This window comes from Austrofundulus limnaeus, unplaced genomic scaffold (genome assembly GCF_001266775.1).
Source record: "Austrofundulus limnaeus strain Quisiro unplaced genomic scaffold, Austrofundulus_limnaeus-1.0 Scaffold59, whole genome shotgun sequence".
NCBI lineage: Eukaryota > Metazoa > Chordata > Actinopteri > Cyprinodontiformes > Rivulidae > Austrofundulus > Austrofundulus limnaeus.
The window spans coordinates 1501929-1515199 of record NW_013952461.1 but is presented as its reverse complement, the minus strand read 5'-3'; the positions used below and the strand labels follow the sequence as shown (position 1 = coordinate 1515199).

At 37.1% G+C, this 13271-nt stretch overlaps 1 protein-coding gene across 3 annotated transcripts in view; it reads left to right on the top strand.

The window, feature by feature from the left end:
* Positions 1-13271, top strand: part of LOC106518334 (eukaryotic translation initiation factor 4 gamma 3) — a 57276-nt gene that overhangs the window by 8732 nt on the left and 35273 nt on the right. For all 3 annotated transcript variants that reach the window (XM_014009589.1, XM_014009588.1, XM_014009587.1), the window contains exons 2-3: positions 5387-5456; positions 12000-12167. In XM_014009589.1, coding sequence (XP_013865043.1) covers positions 5387-5456; positions 12000-12167 — 238 coding nt within the window. The remainder of the gene's footprint in view (positions 1-5386; positions 5457-11999; positions 12168-13271) is intronic.

Below are 13271 nucleotides of genomic sequence, written 5' to 3'. Positions count from 1 at the left end.
GTACATAATGTGTTACACATGGAGTTTATTTATTTATTTAACCTTTATTTATCCAGGTAAACTGAGAACCACTTCTCATTTACAAACATGACCTGGCATACACTGACATGGAGTGCATTTCAATATACAAACCTACATATTCAGCCATAGTAAAGTGATTGTAAATTTTAATAGCGATTAAAATTTTTAATCTATGCCCATGCAGCACTAAAATTAATCACAGTTAACTCGATTAATTTCACAGCCCTAATTTGAATAGATTTTATTTATAATAAAAATAGCAAGTGGTTTTTATTATTTATTTTTTTACCCTTTGCCAAGTCTGCAGTCTCTGATCTGTGTGTTTTCATGCAGGAATAACACAATTCAAAGGTTATTGAGTGTAATTAGAAATACTCTGGTTGCTTAGATTAGTTGATTTTTTTTATTTTATTTTGCAGCTATAGAATTTCAAACTTCATTTTCCCAAATTTGCTGGGGGCATCCCGAATCATTGTTGCTCAAGATCTGATTTGTTAGTGTTGAATCCACCAGCCCACCACCCATTGTTCATACAGTAGTGAAAGAGCAGTCTCAGCAACAGCAGGCAGGGAGTGAGCGCTTAGTGAGCTTCGCTTCACACAGACACACACACACACACACATACAATGTGTGTGTAAGTGGCTAGCGAGCCTGCAGGGAGAAGCAGGGTTTGTATCTGCACCATCTGGGCCGTCTCCACTCACTTCCTGTACCTCCACTTAGAGCCCTCTGCACTGAGATTTCCAGGTACTCTGGCTCATTCAAACAAGATATAATTTTCCATTTAAGTGTTTGTGAATCACAAGCCACAGTTATTTGCATTAACACCTTTTTGTTCCCCCTCAGCAGTAAGGGAAATGTATTTGTGTCTTTTGTTTATTTACACGTTTGTGCCCAAACTGGATAAGTCAGCAATAACAAAACTGACCTCTGACTTTAAAGCCTTTTTGTCTAATTTTCTTGGATGTTTCATGTGATTCATTATTTAGTTACCAGGTTGCTAACTTCTGAGCTCTATTTTAATTATTCAGTAATAGGAGATTACAGTTTATTGAGCTGTATCATCCTCCCTTGATTACAGTTTCTAAGGCCATATTTCTCCCTCTCKTTTCCTTCCTCCCTATCTCTCAAACTCAGCACTTAAGTGGTTTTACTGTAAGCTAATGATGAAGCATGAGCTGCAGCAGCTTTACCCTCTTAAACGAGGCTTACCTGTCACCGCGGGGTCAGGGGACAAGGAGGAGTGGTGGAATCTGCTTTATGATCTCCTCGAGATAGTTGGTTCAGCATGACTTTGTTTAAATTTCTGCCTCCTTAGCAGTAAACACTAAATATATATATAAAAAAATAATCAGCCACTTTTAAAAATGCACACATTATTTGTAGTGTTCGAGGAAGTATGTATCGTAAAATAAACTTTCAGTCAAGTGTTTAAAAGCTTTAAGGTAGATTTGATTTAGGATTATGCTTCCATCCGTTTCTTCTGTCCTGTGAAGCTGCATTTATTTAAATGTTTGCAGCTTCAAAATGTTTTGTCATTTTGGTCTGATATGTTTATAAAGTTTTAGCAGCAATGACACTAATCCTGCAGCTGCAACTAAGCTTTGAATAGAGCAGAAGACTTATGCCAAATAAACTATAGTCAGAAAGATCTATCATTTATTGGACTGTCAACAATATTATAATAAACATTGTAGAAACCTATCTGGATATATATTAAGTATTTATTTTTTAAAAATGTGGGAAATAGGAATAATTTTAAAATACCGATTCTAAAGAATAGAGCCATGAGAAAACAACCGTTCTCTCCATCTGTCCCTCGCCACCCTGAAAGAGTCCATTACAGTCATGGATTTGGATTCCCATTTAGCACTCCGTGTCTGGGACTTTAGTGGTTTTGTAGTTTTAAGTTATCATGAAGTAGAAATGACACTTGGTTGTCAGTCCTCAAACAGAATTCATTGTTTGCTCTTTTAATCACCATTCTCATCTAGCTGTTCTTAACTAATCTATAAATAAGACGGCCATCTCTCTTATCTCTCTTATAACCACCTTCAGTGTTCAAATAAAATATTAGGCTTTTATTTTGAAGTGGATACGTATTTTCCTGCCAGGTTAGAAAAGGGGTGAGGATGAATTCCTCAGAAAAAAAGAAGAAACATTGCTTCTGTTAAACATGAGGTCACCATTTTTAGTTCAGACTGTTTTGCGTGGAGAGTTTTTCTATTTTCAAAGAGAAATATTAGCAGTTATACTACAATTTTTTTGTTTCCAAAACTAAAAATTTCAATTGCTTTCTCTTGTCCATTTTTTGAGATGCTTTTACCGCATTCCAGAAAATGTTTTTAATTACAACCACAATACAGACAGAAACTTCCTTCCACTCTGTTTGTTTTGTTGCTAAATTTTGAGAAACCTTGTGGGAATATGAAGCCACAGACCTTTGATATCGAGGAGAAACTTGGCTGCAAACATGAAAGCGACACATTTGTTAGAATGAAAGGTAAAAATAAAACAATTAGTTCTCTGGAAAAATCCACCTCTTCCTGTGTTTTCTGAAGTTTCCACTGAAACGTCACTGTTTCACTGTTGGAGCAAAGCGAGTGACACAACCAGTGTTCTTTAAAGCTGTACTCCCAGTTTGTTGCATAACAACAATTCTGCATGACTGCAGGTGTTTTCCCTTTAGAGAAAGCAAAAAAAAATCTGCATGCTGGCTATGAGCCATTTAAATAATAGCTGGCTCCTACAATGTGGCTGTTGGAAGAACAAAAAAAACTTTTTTTTTTCTGGATTTCTTGACCTCATCATTTTTGCATCTGCTTTCCTTCCCTGTCATCATGACTACAGGTGGAAATGCACCTGTTCCCGTCAGAGGTTTCATCTAGTTTTACTTCTTCAAGTTCTCATTTTTATCCTTCATGTGTGTATCTCTGTCATTTTAGCCAAATATCTTGCAAAGATTTTAATGACTTCGACCACCCTTGCTGCCTCAGTCCATTCAGAAATCACACTGATGCAGCCAGAAGGTGACTTCGTTATTTTGATGTGAAGCACCTTTTGATTTTTATTTTGAAAGGCCCTGTATAAGTAAAAATTTTTATTTGATTACCTATATTTTTAAGATGTTTGCATGTAGGACGGCTGTGAACTTGTCTTTTTTTTTTTTTTTTTTCAAAAATGATGAGCTAACATTTGTTGTGGTAGTTGAGAGTCATCCCCAGCACATACTCGGAGTGCTACAAGTTGTGTCAGCTCTTTGCTTACAACTGTAGCCTTAACTGTTGGTTTCTACCCTGTTTAACAGATCATACAAGAAATTGAATCAGACTACATCCTGGTATTTATAAGGTTAAACCATAATAACTACTACTCTTTCAATTCTCAACATGAGATTTGAGTCTATAACTCTGGCATGAGAGGTGATGGGTGGTATGAGTTTCTTCATGCACTGCCTGTCCAAAAAAAAACAAAACAAAAAAAAAGAAGTTGCCATCTGGATTTAACTAAGCAAATAGGTACGAGCCTCCTACTGGGTAATTGCTGCATGGGCGATTATCTTTCAGCTGGCAACAACTTATTTAACCCCAACTGGTGCAATGAGTTGCTTCTTATTTCTTGAACAACCATGTGGAAAGACACATCCCATGGTCGTGGAAAAGATGTCAGTCTGTTTGGGAAGGGTCAAATCCTCGGCATGAAGCAGAGAAAACCTCTAAAGAGATTGCGGAAACTACTAAAATAGGGTTAAGAACTGTCCAACGCATAATTACAATAAACCAGAAGGTTAGTGGGGACCCATCGTCTTGGAGGATGCACCCATCATAGTGCCTACTATWCAAAYCTGTGAGGGCAGCGCTATGATCTGGGGTTGCTGCAGTTGATCAGGTCTAGGAAGCTTATCGAAACAATGCCACAGTGAGTACGTGTCATAATCAAAGCTAAAGGCGGTCCAACGAAATATTAGAGTATGATACCTTTTTTTAATTTATTTTTTTGTCCAGGCAGTGAATAATTCAATTGAAAACCTAAAACRCTGATGTTTATGGTAATAGCAATTTCGAACAAAGAAATTCCACTGTTTGAAAATACCAGAATTATCTCCAACAATGCATTTGCAACACTCGCATATTGTGAATTGCAGTTTTGCATTTCTTGGATGAATCTCATTTTCTCTCTCTACAAAGAGACAACTAAATACTATCATCCCACAAATTTGTGCTCGTTTCCACCTGGCGTATCGTATCTCTGAGARCGAGCCTCTAATTACTGCTAATTTTTGTGTGTATGTGTGTGTTGTGGGGGTAGCGGAGGTGCGCATTGCTTTTTTTAATAAATTCTCCAGGATCGACAGAGATGATGCTTCCTGCTGTGCTTCTGCATTCTGAACTACAGTCCCCCCCCCAACCACCACTCTTTTTTTAATGATTCTTTACTCTCTTTATCTTTTCTCACACACACACCCACGAGTAGCTGGCAGGGGGCCGAGAGAGATGATGGCCCCTTCAGGCAGGAGCAGAGTAAAGGAAGAGGGCTCAGGGCAAGAGGAGGCGTGATTTGGGTGAAGGGAAGAAAGCCAGACGTTCAGTTTCCCTTAAACCATGTGATCAGCGGTGTGTGAGCCTGTCTGTCGCAGACGACTGCCTGAGCAGGTTACTAATCACAGGGCTTTCCTCTGCGCTTCCAATATTTCCACATTTTCTCCTTTCCCCTCTATTTAACGTCTGACTGATAAGTCTCATTACATGTTTCCGAGGCTGTAACGAATGTTCTTTTAAAATTTATCGAGTTAAGCTTTATAAATCGGTACAGTGAGCTTCATATGAATRTCAATGTATTTTCTTCTACTAGCAAAAGGGTGGAAAAAAAAAGAAGTAATATCCAATAAGAAGTGTTGTCTAATCCTCTACTCTGGCAGTCACGCCTCCAGAAATCCATTTCAGATTTTCCTTTTTACTCTTGCGAAATGGTGAAGGTACACGGTGTACTAGAGAGATTGGACACTTGGGGTCGGGTGGTTGTGGGGAATCCATCACATTAACAATGCAAGCCACTGGGGTTTAGGGAAAGCCCTTTGGATGTAAAGAAGATTAAAGCAATTCATAAAAGTATAGATCTACAGACTGAAGTAATATCAGCAGAGTTACATCAGCACCAAATATTTAATTTAGCAAAAAATACAAACTCAGCTGTGCAAGACTACATAAAAACTGAGTTAAGTCGTTTCTGGTGGTTAAATCAAAAGTGTTTAGAATTAGATGTTTTCTAATACATTTGACCTGTTGAATTGTACAGCCTTTGTCTAATAAAAAAACTTGTTTCAGCCTCCAGCTGCYTTAAATTTTCTTTAACCGGGCCTCACCAGAATCCCTCGTGTTCAGCCTTCACTGGATGACCGGATCTTCCCCTCACAGCCTGGAGTCGCTATYTACAGCGTGAGTCTCTTTATTCAACCTTTGCATAAATAAAGTAGAAATAATAATAATAGAAATTCATCTTCTGGCACTATATCTGTATATTTTGTATGAACTGTATCATAAACGTACTGTTAGTATATTAATATTTAATGTAATATTTTATTAATTGTGCTTTTTATTTTAACACACAGATAATAGAGACTGAGAATACAATCATACATGTTTACAGTCACACAAGACAAATTTTATACCAACTTATGATCAGTTTTTTTATAACATTTTTATTTACAACAATAAGCTAAATTTAAAATTGTAGCTCAAATATTGAGATAAAATTGTCAGTTGTTGATTCAAGCGGTTTGTTAAAGTTTAGCTTGAGTTTGGTATTTGTGTACCAAACACTGTGATTGACATTGTTACAAAGAATTTAATACTAATAATGTTGTTTTCTGTAAATTTAAATCCAGTTTTAGTTTCATGTTTTTAAAAATCAAATTCGCTTGACACTTGTTTACTTAAATCTGTATAACAGTCATCTATTTATAGATCAGTTTATGTTTTACTTTTGTTTTTTTGTTGTTGATCTTGTAAATGAATGCTGTCAACAGAAGAAGTAGTTGGGAATGTTGTTCAGGAAACAAACTGAAAGCTGCTGAGAGGTTAAGGCGTGTCGTGTTTCTTTGTTTCACTTGTGAACAAAAAGATTCACAGAGATCCAGAAAATAGTTTCTGTAACTAAAATAAAGCAAAGACTCAACATAATGGGCTCACCCCTGTAACTTTATTAAGGTGATCACAGCGATCCTAAGGGGCTGAGGTGTTAAGTACAGCAAAAAAAAAATATGGAGACTGGCTTAACCACCGACTTATTGTCACTAGAACAAGTGTTTTAATGAGCTAATAAATCACCACCCCTATTCACTTGACTGACATTCATAATCACTTTGAATACAAAATGTAACAATAACAAACATTCATAAGCTGTTATTAAAAGCATTACAAATTACCAGCGACCACATTTGGTTTAATTTGTCTTTATGGATTTTAACAAATGGATTTGACAGCTGGGGTATTTACTGAACCCAAACTAAACCTTTGCACATTTATATTGAAAATACTGTTTTTTTTCTCTTGTTGCCCCATGATGATTTAATGTTTTTTAGCTCTGACATCTACAAGCTTACCATTACACCTCTGAGATACTTTTTGATGAGAATCACAAGGTTGCTTTTCAGTAGTGCAGTCATTTCTGAAATGTGGGAGGCATTGTAAGTAGCTCCACATTGCACAAGAAAATAAAAAGCCTTTTCAACTCTGAGCTTCTTTATCTGCCGCAGCACAACGGTGCCGAAAACAAAGATTTTTTTGAGATTTCTAAACTCTAAAAGGTTGTTTTTGTACGCTGCAAGAATGATGACACTGGTGGAAATAATCGGCGCATGTGGCATGAGATGGTTGCTGTGCTCATCGGACGTGGGGATTACTCAGTCACTCCCGTTTCCTCTCTTTCCTTCTTTTCACGTACGTTTGCCGTACTGCCGCTTACCTCCCCTCCCCCATTCCGTCACACTCTACTGTATGTTGTCAGAATGAGCTACTGGCCTGAAGTGGAGTAGGCCCCTCCCCTGGCAACAGCAGTTAGTCTTTTTATCCCAGGTCATCCAAGGGAAGTGGGCCATGTGGAGAAGCTGTAGAGACGCAACATAAGAGATACTGTAGATACAGTAGATTATATCAACAGTAACGCCCCTGTCCGTGACTTAAGTGCAATCCCAAATCAAAACAAAAGCAGGAATTCTTTTATTTYGACTCTCGTTTCATTTGCAGATGTAAACCCCATGTTTTGCATTTTCAATTCATTGCTGCTCTTCAGTTCTACAACATGCGTCAAAATCCATTCATTCTCAGTTCTCCTGCGATTTTCTGTCTTTAAGGTTGTTAACAGTGAAGCACTTCAAGGGTTAACATTCCATTCTTTCAATAAAAGCATTTTAATTTGTGCAACAGCATGAGGTGGAGTTACAACACCTGGCAAAAAGTATGGAATCACCAGTCTTGGATGAGCACTCAATCAGACATTTCATTCTGTAAAACAAACTCGGATCAAAAACATGATACAATAATAAGACCATTCCAAAGTGCAACTTGTTAGTTTTCAGGAACACTCAAARAAATGAAGAGAAAACATTGCGGAAGTCACTGAATGTTACTTTTATTGACCAAGCACAGGGAAAAATATGGAATCACTCAATTCTGAGGAAAAAAGTATGGAATCATGAAAAAGAGATAAACAAAAGACCATTCAAAGTACGTCACTAGTATTTAGTTGCACCACCTTTGGCTTTTAGAATGGCTTGCAGTCTCTGAGGCATGGACAAGATGAGTGACAAACAGTATTCTTCATCAATTTGGTGCCAGATCAGCTTTGCAGGTCGGAGCCTTCTTGTGGACCTTTTTTTTTTTCAATTTCCACCACAGGTTTTCAATTGGGTTGAGATCTGGACTATTTGCTGGCCATGACATCGACTGAATGTGTCTTTCTCCAAGGAATGCCTTCACTGTTTTTGCCCTTTGGCACGATGCRTTGTCATCTTGGAAAATTATTTCATCACCTCCAAACATCTGTTCAATTGAAGGGATGAGAAAACTGTCCAAAGTGTCAATTTAAACGTGTGCATTGATAGAAGAATGAACCACAGTCATCTCCCCAGTGCCTTTGCCTGACATGCAGCCTCATATCATCAAAGACTGTGGAAATGTGGTTGTTTTCTTCAGGCAGTCCTCTGCATAAATCTCACTGGAACGACACCAAACAAAAGTTCCAGCATCATCACCTTGTCCAATGCAGATTCTTGACTCATCACTGAAGATAACTTTCATCCAGTCGTCCACAGTCCATGATTGCCTCAAAGATGGTTTTCTTTTAGCTTTCCTGTATTAAAATCCCATTTCCTTTAGACGATTTCTTACGGTTCGGTCACATGCATTGGCTCCAGCTTCTTCCCATTTTTGCTTCATCTGATTAGTTGTACTTTTTCGGTTTTCAAGAAAATGGCCTTAAGTTGTTTGTCTTGACGCTTTGACGTCTTTCTTGGTCTACCAGTACGTTTGGCTTTAACAACCATTCCATGCTGTTTGTATTTGGTCTRTATCTTGGATACAGCTGACTGTGAACAGCCCACTCTGTAGCCAACATGCATGAAGAGTTACCTTCTTCAAGAAGTTTCACAATACTCTTTTGTTTCAAGAGACATTTCTCTTGTTGGAGCCATGGTTCTTGCCACTCCACTTCGTCCAGCAGCCCTCCAAGGTGTCATGACTGCAGGTGATTTTAACTGCAAACCAACGAGCAGATCTAATCTGAGGCAGGTGTCTATTTAGGGAACGGAAAGTGACTGGGTGTGTCTTTATTTTCTACCTCCAGTTTGAGTGATTCCATACTTTTTTCCTCAGAATTGAGTGATTCCATATTGTTTTCCCTGTGCTTGTTCAATAAAAGTAATTTTCACTGACTTCCACAATGTTTTCTCTTCATTTCTTTGAGTGTTCCCGAAAGCCAACAAGTTGCACTTTGGAATGAGCTTATTATTGTATTATGTTTTTGGTCTGAGTTTGTTTTACAAAATGAAATGTCTGAATGAGTGTTCATCCAAGACTGGTGATTCCATACTTTTTTTCAGGATTTGTATTACTTTTTGTTTCAGAAATCTCTGCAAATTGTCTACAAGGGACAAAGAGGACTGGAAGCAATTCAGTCCAGTATCTGTAGGCTTTACATTCACTTTCAGCCTTTTCTAAAAACACTAGAATGTGTGTTTTCATTGTATCAATGAAGAAAATTTCGATGCCCTTGGTACAATGCAGTCTTAAAATCATCATAGGTCAATTTATAAGTCTGTACATTTCTGTAATAACACTAAAACCAAAGAGGTACTGAATGCATTTTACAGAGGCACTGAAACAATCCCACACCAACACAGATCCTGAATTTTGGCCTTTTTCCTATCATGATTTTGCAAAGTTCTTTTTTTTTTCTCGAAAGCACAAAATGTTCTTTTTCTTTCAAACTCAATCTGGATGACAAATCTGTTTTACCACAATGCATGTTTCCTTTGTGTGATGGTTTAGTTTAGTTACCTTCAAACTTGAAGAAATCAGTGTCAGTCTAGGCAAGGTTAACATCGGGCTTGTTTCTTTTTGCACATAAAGTTTTAAACGTCCTGAAAATAAAACCTGCATTTTATTCTGCATCAGGAAAACTAGATATTTCCTGAATAACTTCTCTGTTTCCCAGCAACCAGTGTCAATCCTGGGCACAGTTTGTGCATGTTCATCTTTCTCTGCTTTTTGCCCAACAACTGTGGCGAGTGAACTGTATATGAGAATTCATATTGTGCTTCTTTAGTTTCACTTCATTTTGTGAAAGACGAGCAGTGCAAATAAGTGATAAAGCACACACTTAATGACTAATTTCACTTGTAAATTACTTGACAACAGCTTGACTGTTGAATGAAAATTTCCAAGCACTGCTAAGTTTCAGTGTTTCAAGATCTTAACATCACAACAGTATTAACCAATTCACTGACACCAGTTTTTCCTCAAACAAGTACATCAGTTTGAGTACTCACTGATACCGAGTACCAGTATCCAGTACTTAGTTAGAAATTAAACATTATAAAAACACCTTTTTAAAATTAGAACCTGGTACTAAATCGGACTGATATCTGATGTTTGTCAAACAAGCTGACTGTGATGTCACCTCAGCATGTTGCATCGACGGCATAAAGTGTTCACATAGGAGGTGTTCACAACCTTCTAATRAAGGTTGCATTTAAAATGTGAACATCCTTGCAAAAACATGGTATCGGGGCATTTTGAATGAGTATAATTACTTGTAAAAATACTGGTATCGGGCCCGGTGCATTCCTAGTATTAGATAAATAGTTTCACACAGCTATGCTCGTGCTACTCACCAATRTCTGTTTATTCAATCAATCGATAAGTTTATTCACTCAATTCAACAATTTCATCATTAACATTAACATACAAAACATTTTTCTTGTAACACTTACTGTTCTTGAGTGAAAAGGAGGCAGGAAAAAGAAAAACCTTGTGTAAACCTGCTCCTTTCTCAATAATTATAATTATTTTTATTTTTTTTTCATGGCCACATACTGTACATTAAATCAAGAATATAAATTGCAAACAATATCCCATTCTCCTCATTGCTAACTCATTAATCATTGTTTCCTTCTAAAGTGTTTTGAATTGATTTAAAGTAGAACATTTTTTCAAATCATCATCCAAACTATTCCATAATTTTACTCCATAAACCGAGATACACATTTGCTTTAAAGTAGTACGCACAGTTTTGCTTTTGAAATCATCCTTCGATTATTTCTGTCATTTGAACTTAAGACAAAAAAACTTTTGTAAATTAATTGGCAATAATGTATTTCTTGCTTTAAACATAACTAATAAAATTTTTCAATTAACTAAATCTCGTAGTTTCAAGATATATGACTGAATAAAAAATATTTGTATGTTCCTTAGCATTCACTATATAGAATTCTCATAGCTTTCTTTTGTGTCACAAAGGTTTAGTGTTGGTTTTATATGTGTTATTCCATACCTCTACACAATAAGTCAGATATGGAGCACCAAATAAGTAATATAATGTCTGTAGTGTTGATAATTCTAAAATATTTTTTACTTTATTTAGAAGTCCAATACTTTTGCATAGTTTTTGTTTTGTAGATTTTATGAGATTTCCAGTTAAGCTTATGATCCATGACTACTGGTTCCACTAGATTGTTATCTATGGACAATTGTAATAGAGTCATCTATTTTTGTTACTAAAAATCATAAATTTAGTTTTGTTCCAATTTATTGATAATTTATTGTATTTTAGCCACTCATTAAGTTTAGACATCTCACTGGCCATTTGTTCCATATGGTTTATTAAATAGAAAAATTAAAATAAAATGCTTTTTATGCATTAACTTCTAAATTAGACTTTTAAAATGAAAAATGAGGATGTCTGAATTTTTTTCCCAGTGCATTTAGCAGCAAAGATGTGTTGCATGATGTGTTTGAGGTTATTTGCTCTTTGAAGTTAACTGTTGTCATTGATGCTAAAGTGATGTACTGTTCAGCCCCATCTATAAACTCTTACTTGGTGTTAACCCTGAACTTTCCATTGGCCTTGATCAGTGAGGTTTGTTAAGCTCGACCTGGTTATTGCTCCACTTGCCCTCAGTCTATCACAGATGAGTAATGTAACGTGATTAATCGGAGGTCTAAGCATCCTTTCATGATGCAGTCTGGGCTTCGGCCCTTCCTGCAGCTTGCTGTGTCAGTATTTTGTCAACTGCCAAAGGCTTCATCGACTGCAGGTCTTCACCTCTGCACACGTTCAGGGAGTAACTGAGAGCACGATTTCCACTTGTCCGCAGGGAGGGGGACTAATCATCTGTTCAGTCCTACTATGCTGCTCCTTTGCAGCATCACTCTGTCTCATCTTTGTGTAGCCCTCTAACTGTCCTCCTTTATGTCACGCAGGTACCCAGGCATGCCGGTCCTACATTCACAGGTCCCGACATTACAAAGGGACACCCAAACTTGGCGGGAACCCCACCTGGTCATGCCCACTCCCCAGCGCTCTCTCAGGTATCAGTACCCACAGCTTCCCCATATCGCTACCCAAAGGGCTGGGAGACAGGCGGAGGGGTGAGTTTGTCAATTTGTCTGTGGCATCAGATTAAGTGGAGTAGTTTTTGTATCCTGTTTTGCAAACATTTATCTTTAAATCTGCTTTTTATTCCGAAACATTTTCCGGTTCTGTTCTCGGTTTAACAAAGAATCCTGTGCATGAATAGGCTGACTCATTGGAACAGTGTTTGTGCCGAATAGATTTAAAATCTAAAACTCCTTTCACACGTCGTGCACTGCTTTTTCTATTAATCTGAGAACTCAAAAGTGTTGCTTTCATGTCTGAATGAGCTGCCTGGTGGTTTTCTTTAACAAATCATAACCACAGTCTTAAAAAATGAAACTCGAGTAACATTTGCATAACAATCACGCGTYTAAACTGCCTCGGCTACATTAGCAGAGCAGCTCCACCTACAATGCTGGTTTAATTTCAGAGATATCCCACAGCCTGTTATTAAATTAATGAATTACAGCACTGTTCAAATGTACCTACTTTGTGGATTTCCTTGTAATTATTAGCTCCAACACCCACCTTGTTCCTCTCAGTGAGGCCAATAAATGAAAGAGAACAATTTGAGCTGCAGAGTCTTTCTAAATATATATCATTTTTATCTTCTGCTTCAATCTTGCTTTGTATTGTTTAAGACAAATCACAATGTGCTTGTTAGAATGATGCTAAAATAAAATGACAACTTTAAGTAGTGCAGTTTGTGAATAAAGCTGTCAAGAAAATTATTGTAAATTTCACTGAATGTCAAGATTTTTAAGATGCTGATTATGAGAAACAATTCTTGTCCGTTTCTGTTTATAAACAAACAAGCACCAAATGCTAGTTCCTTCATTTTTATTAGGATTTACAACCAGTAAGTCCTTTTGTAGGTAAAATAAGAAACAGTCTTATTAGTCTGCAATCAACAGGCAAGTTGTCATATCCATGTTATTTTTATGTTTCAAAACTATGAGGAATGAGCCCAGTTTAGAGATCACGGCTTAAATTGTAAACGGTGTCTTGTAGATTCAGAGGATTTCTTTGCTGTGGGAGTCTTTCTTCTCGTTTAGATTACTGCAACAGTCTTTTTACATGTCTAAACAAATCCTCCTTGACTCGGCTTCAGTCTGTGC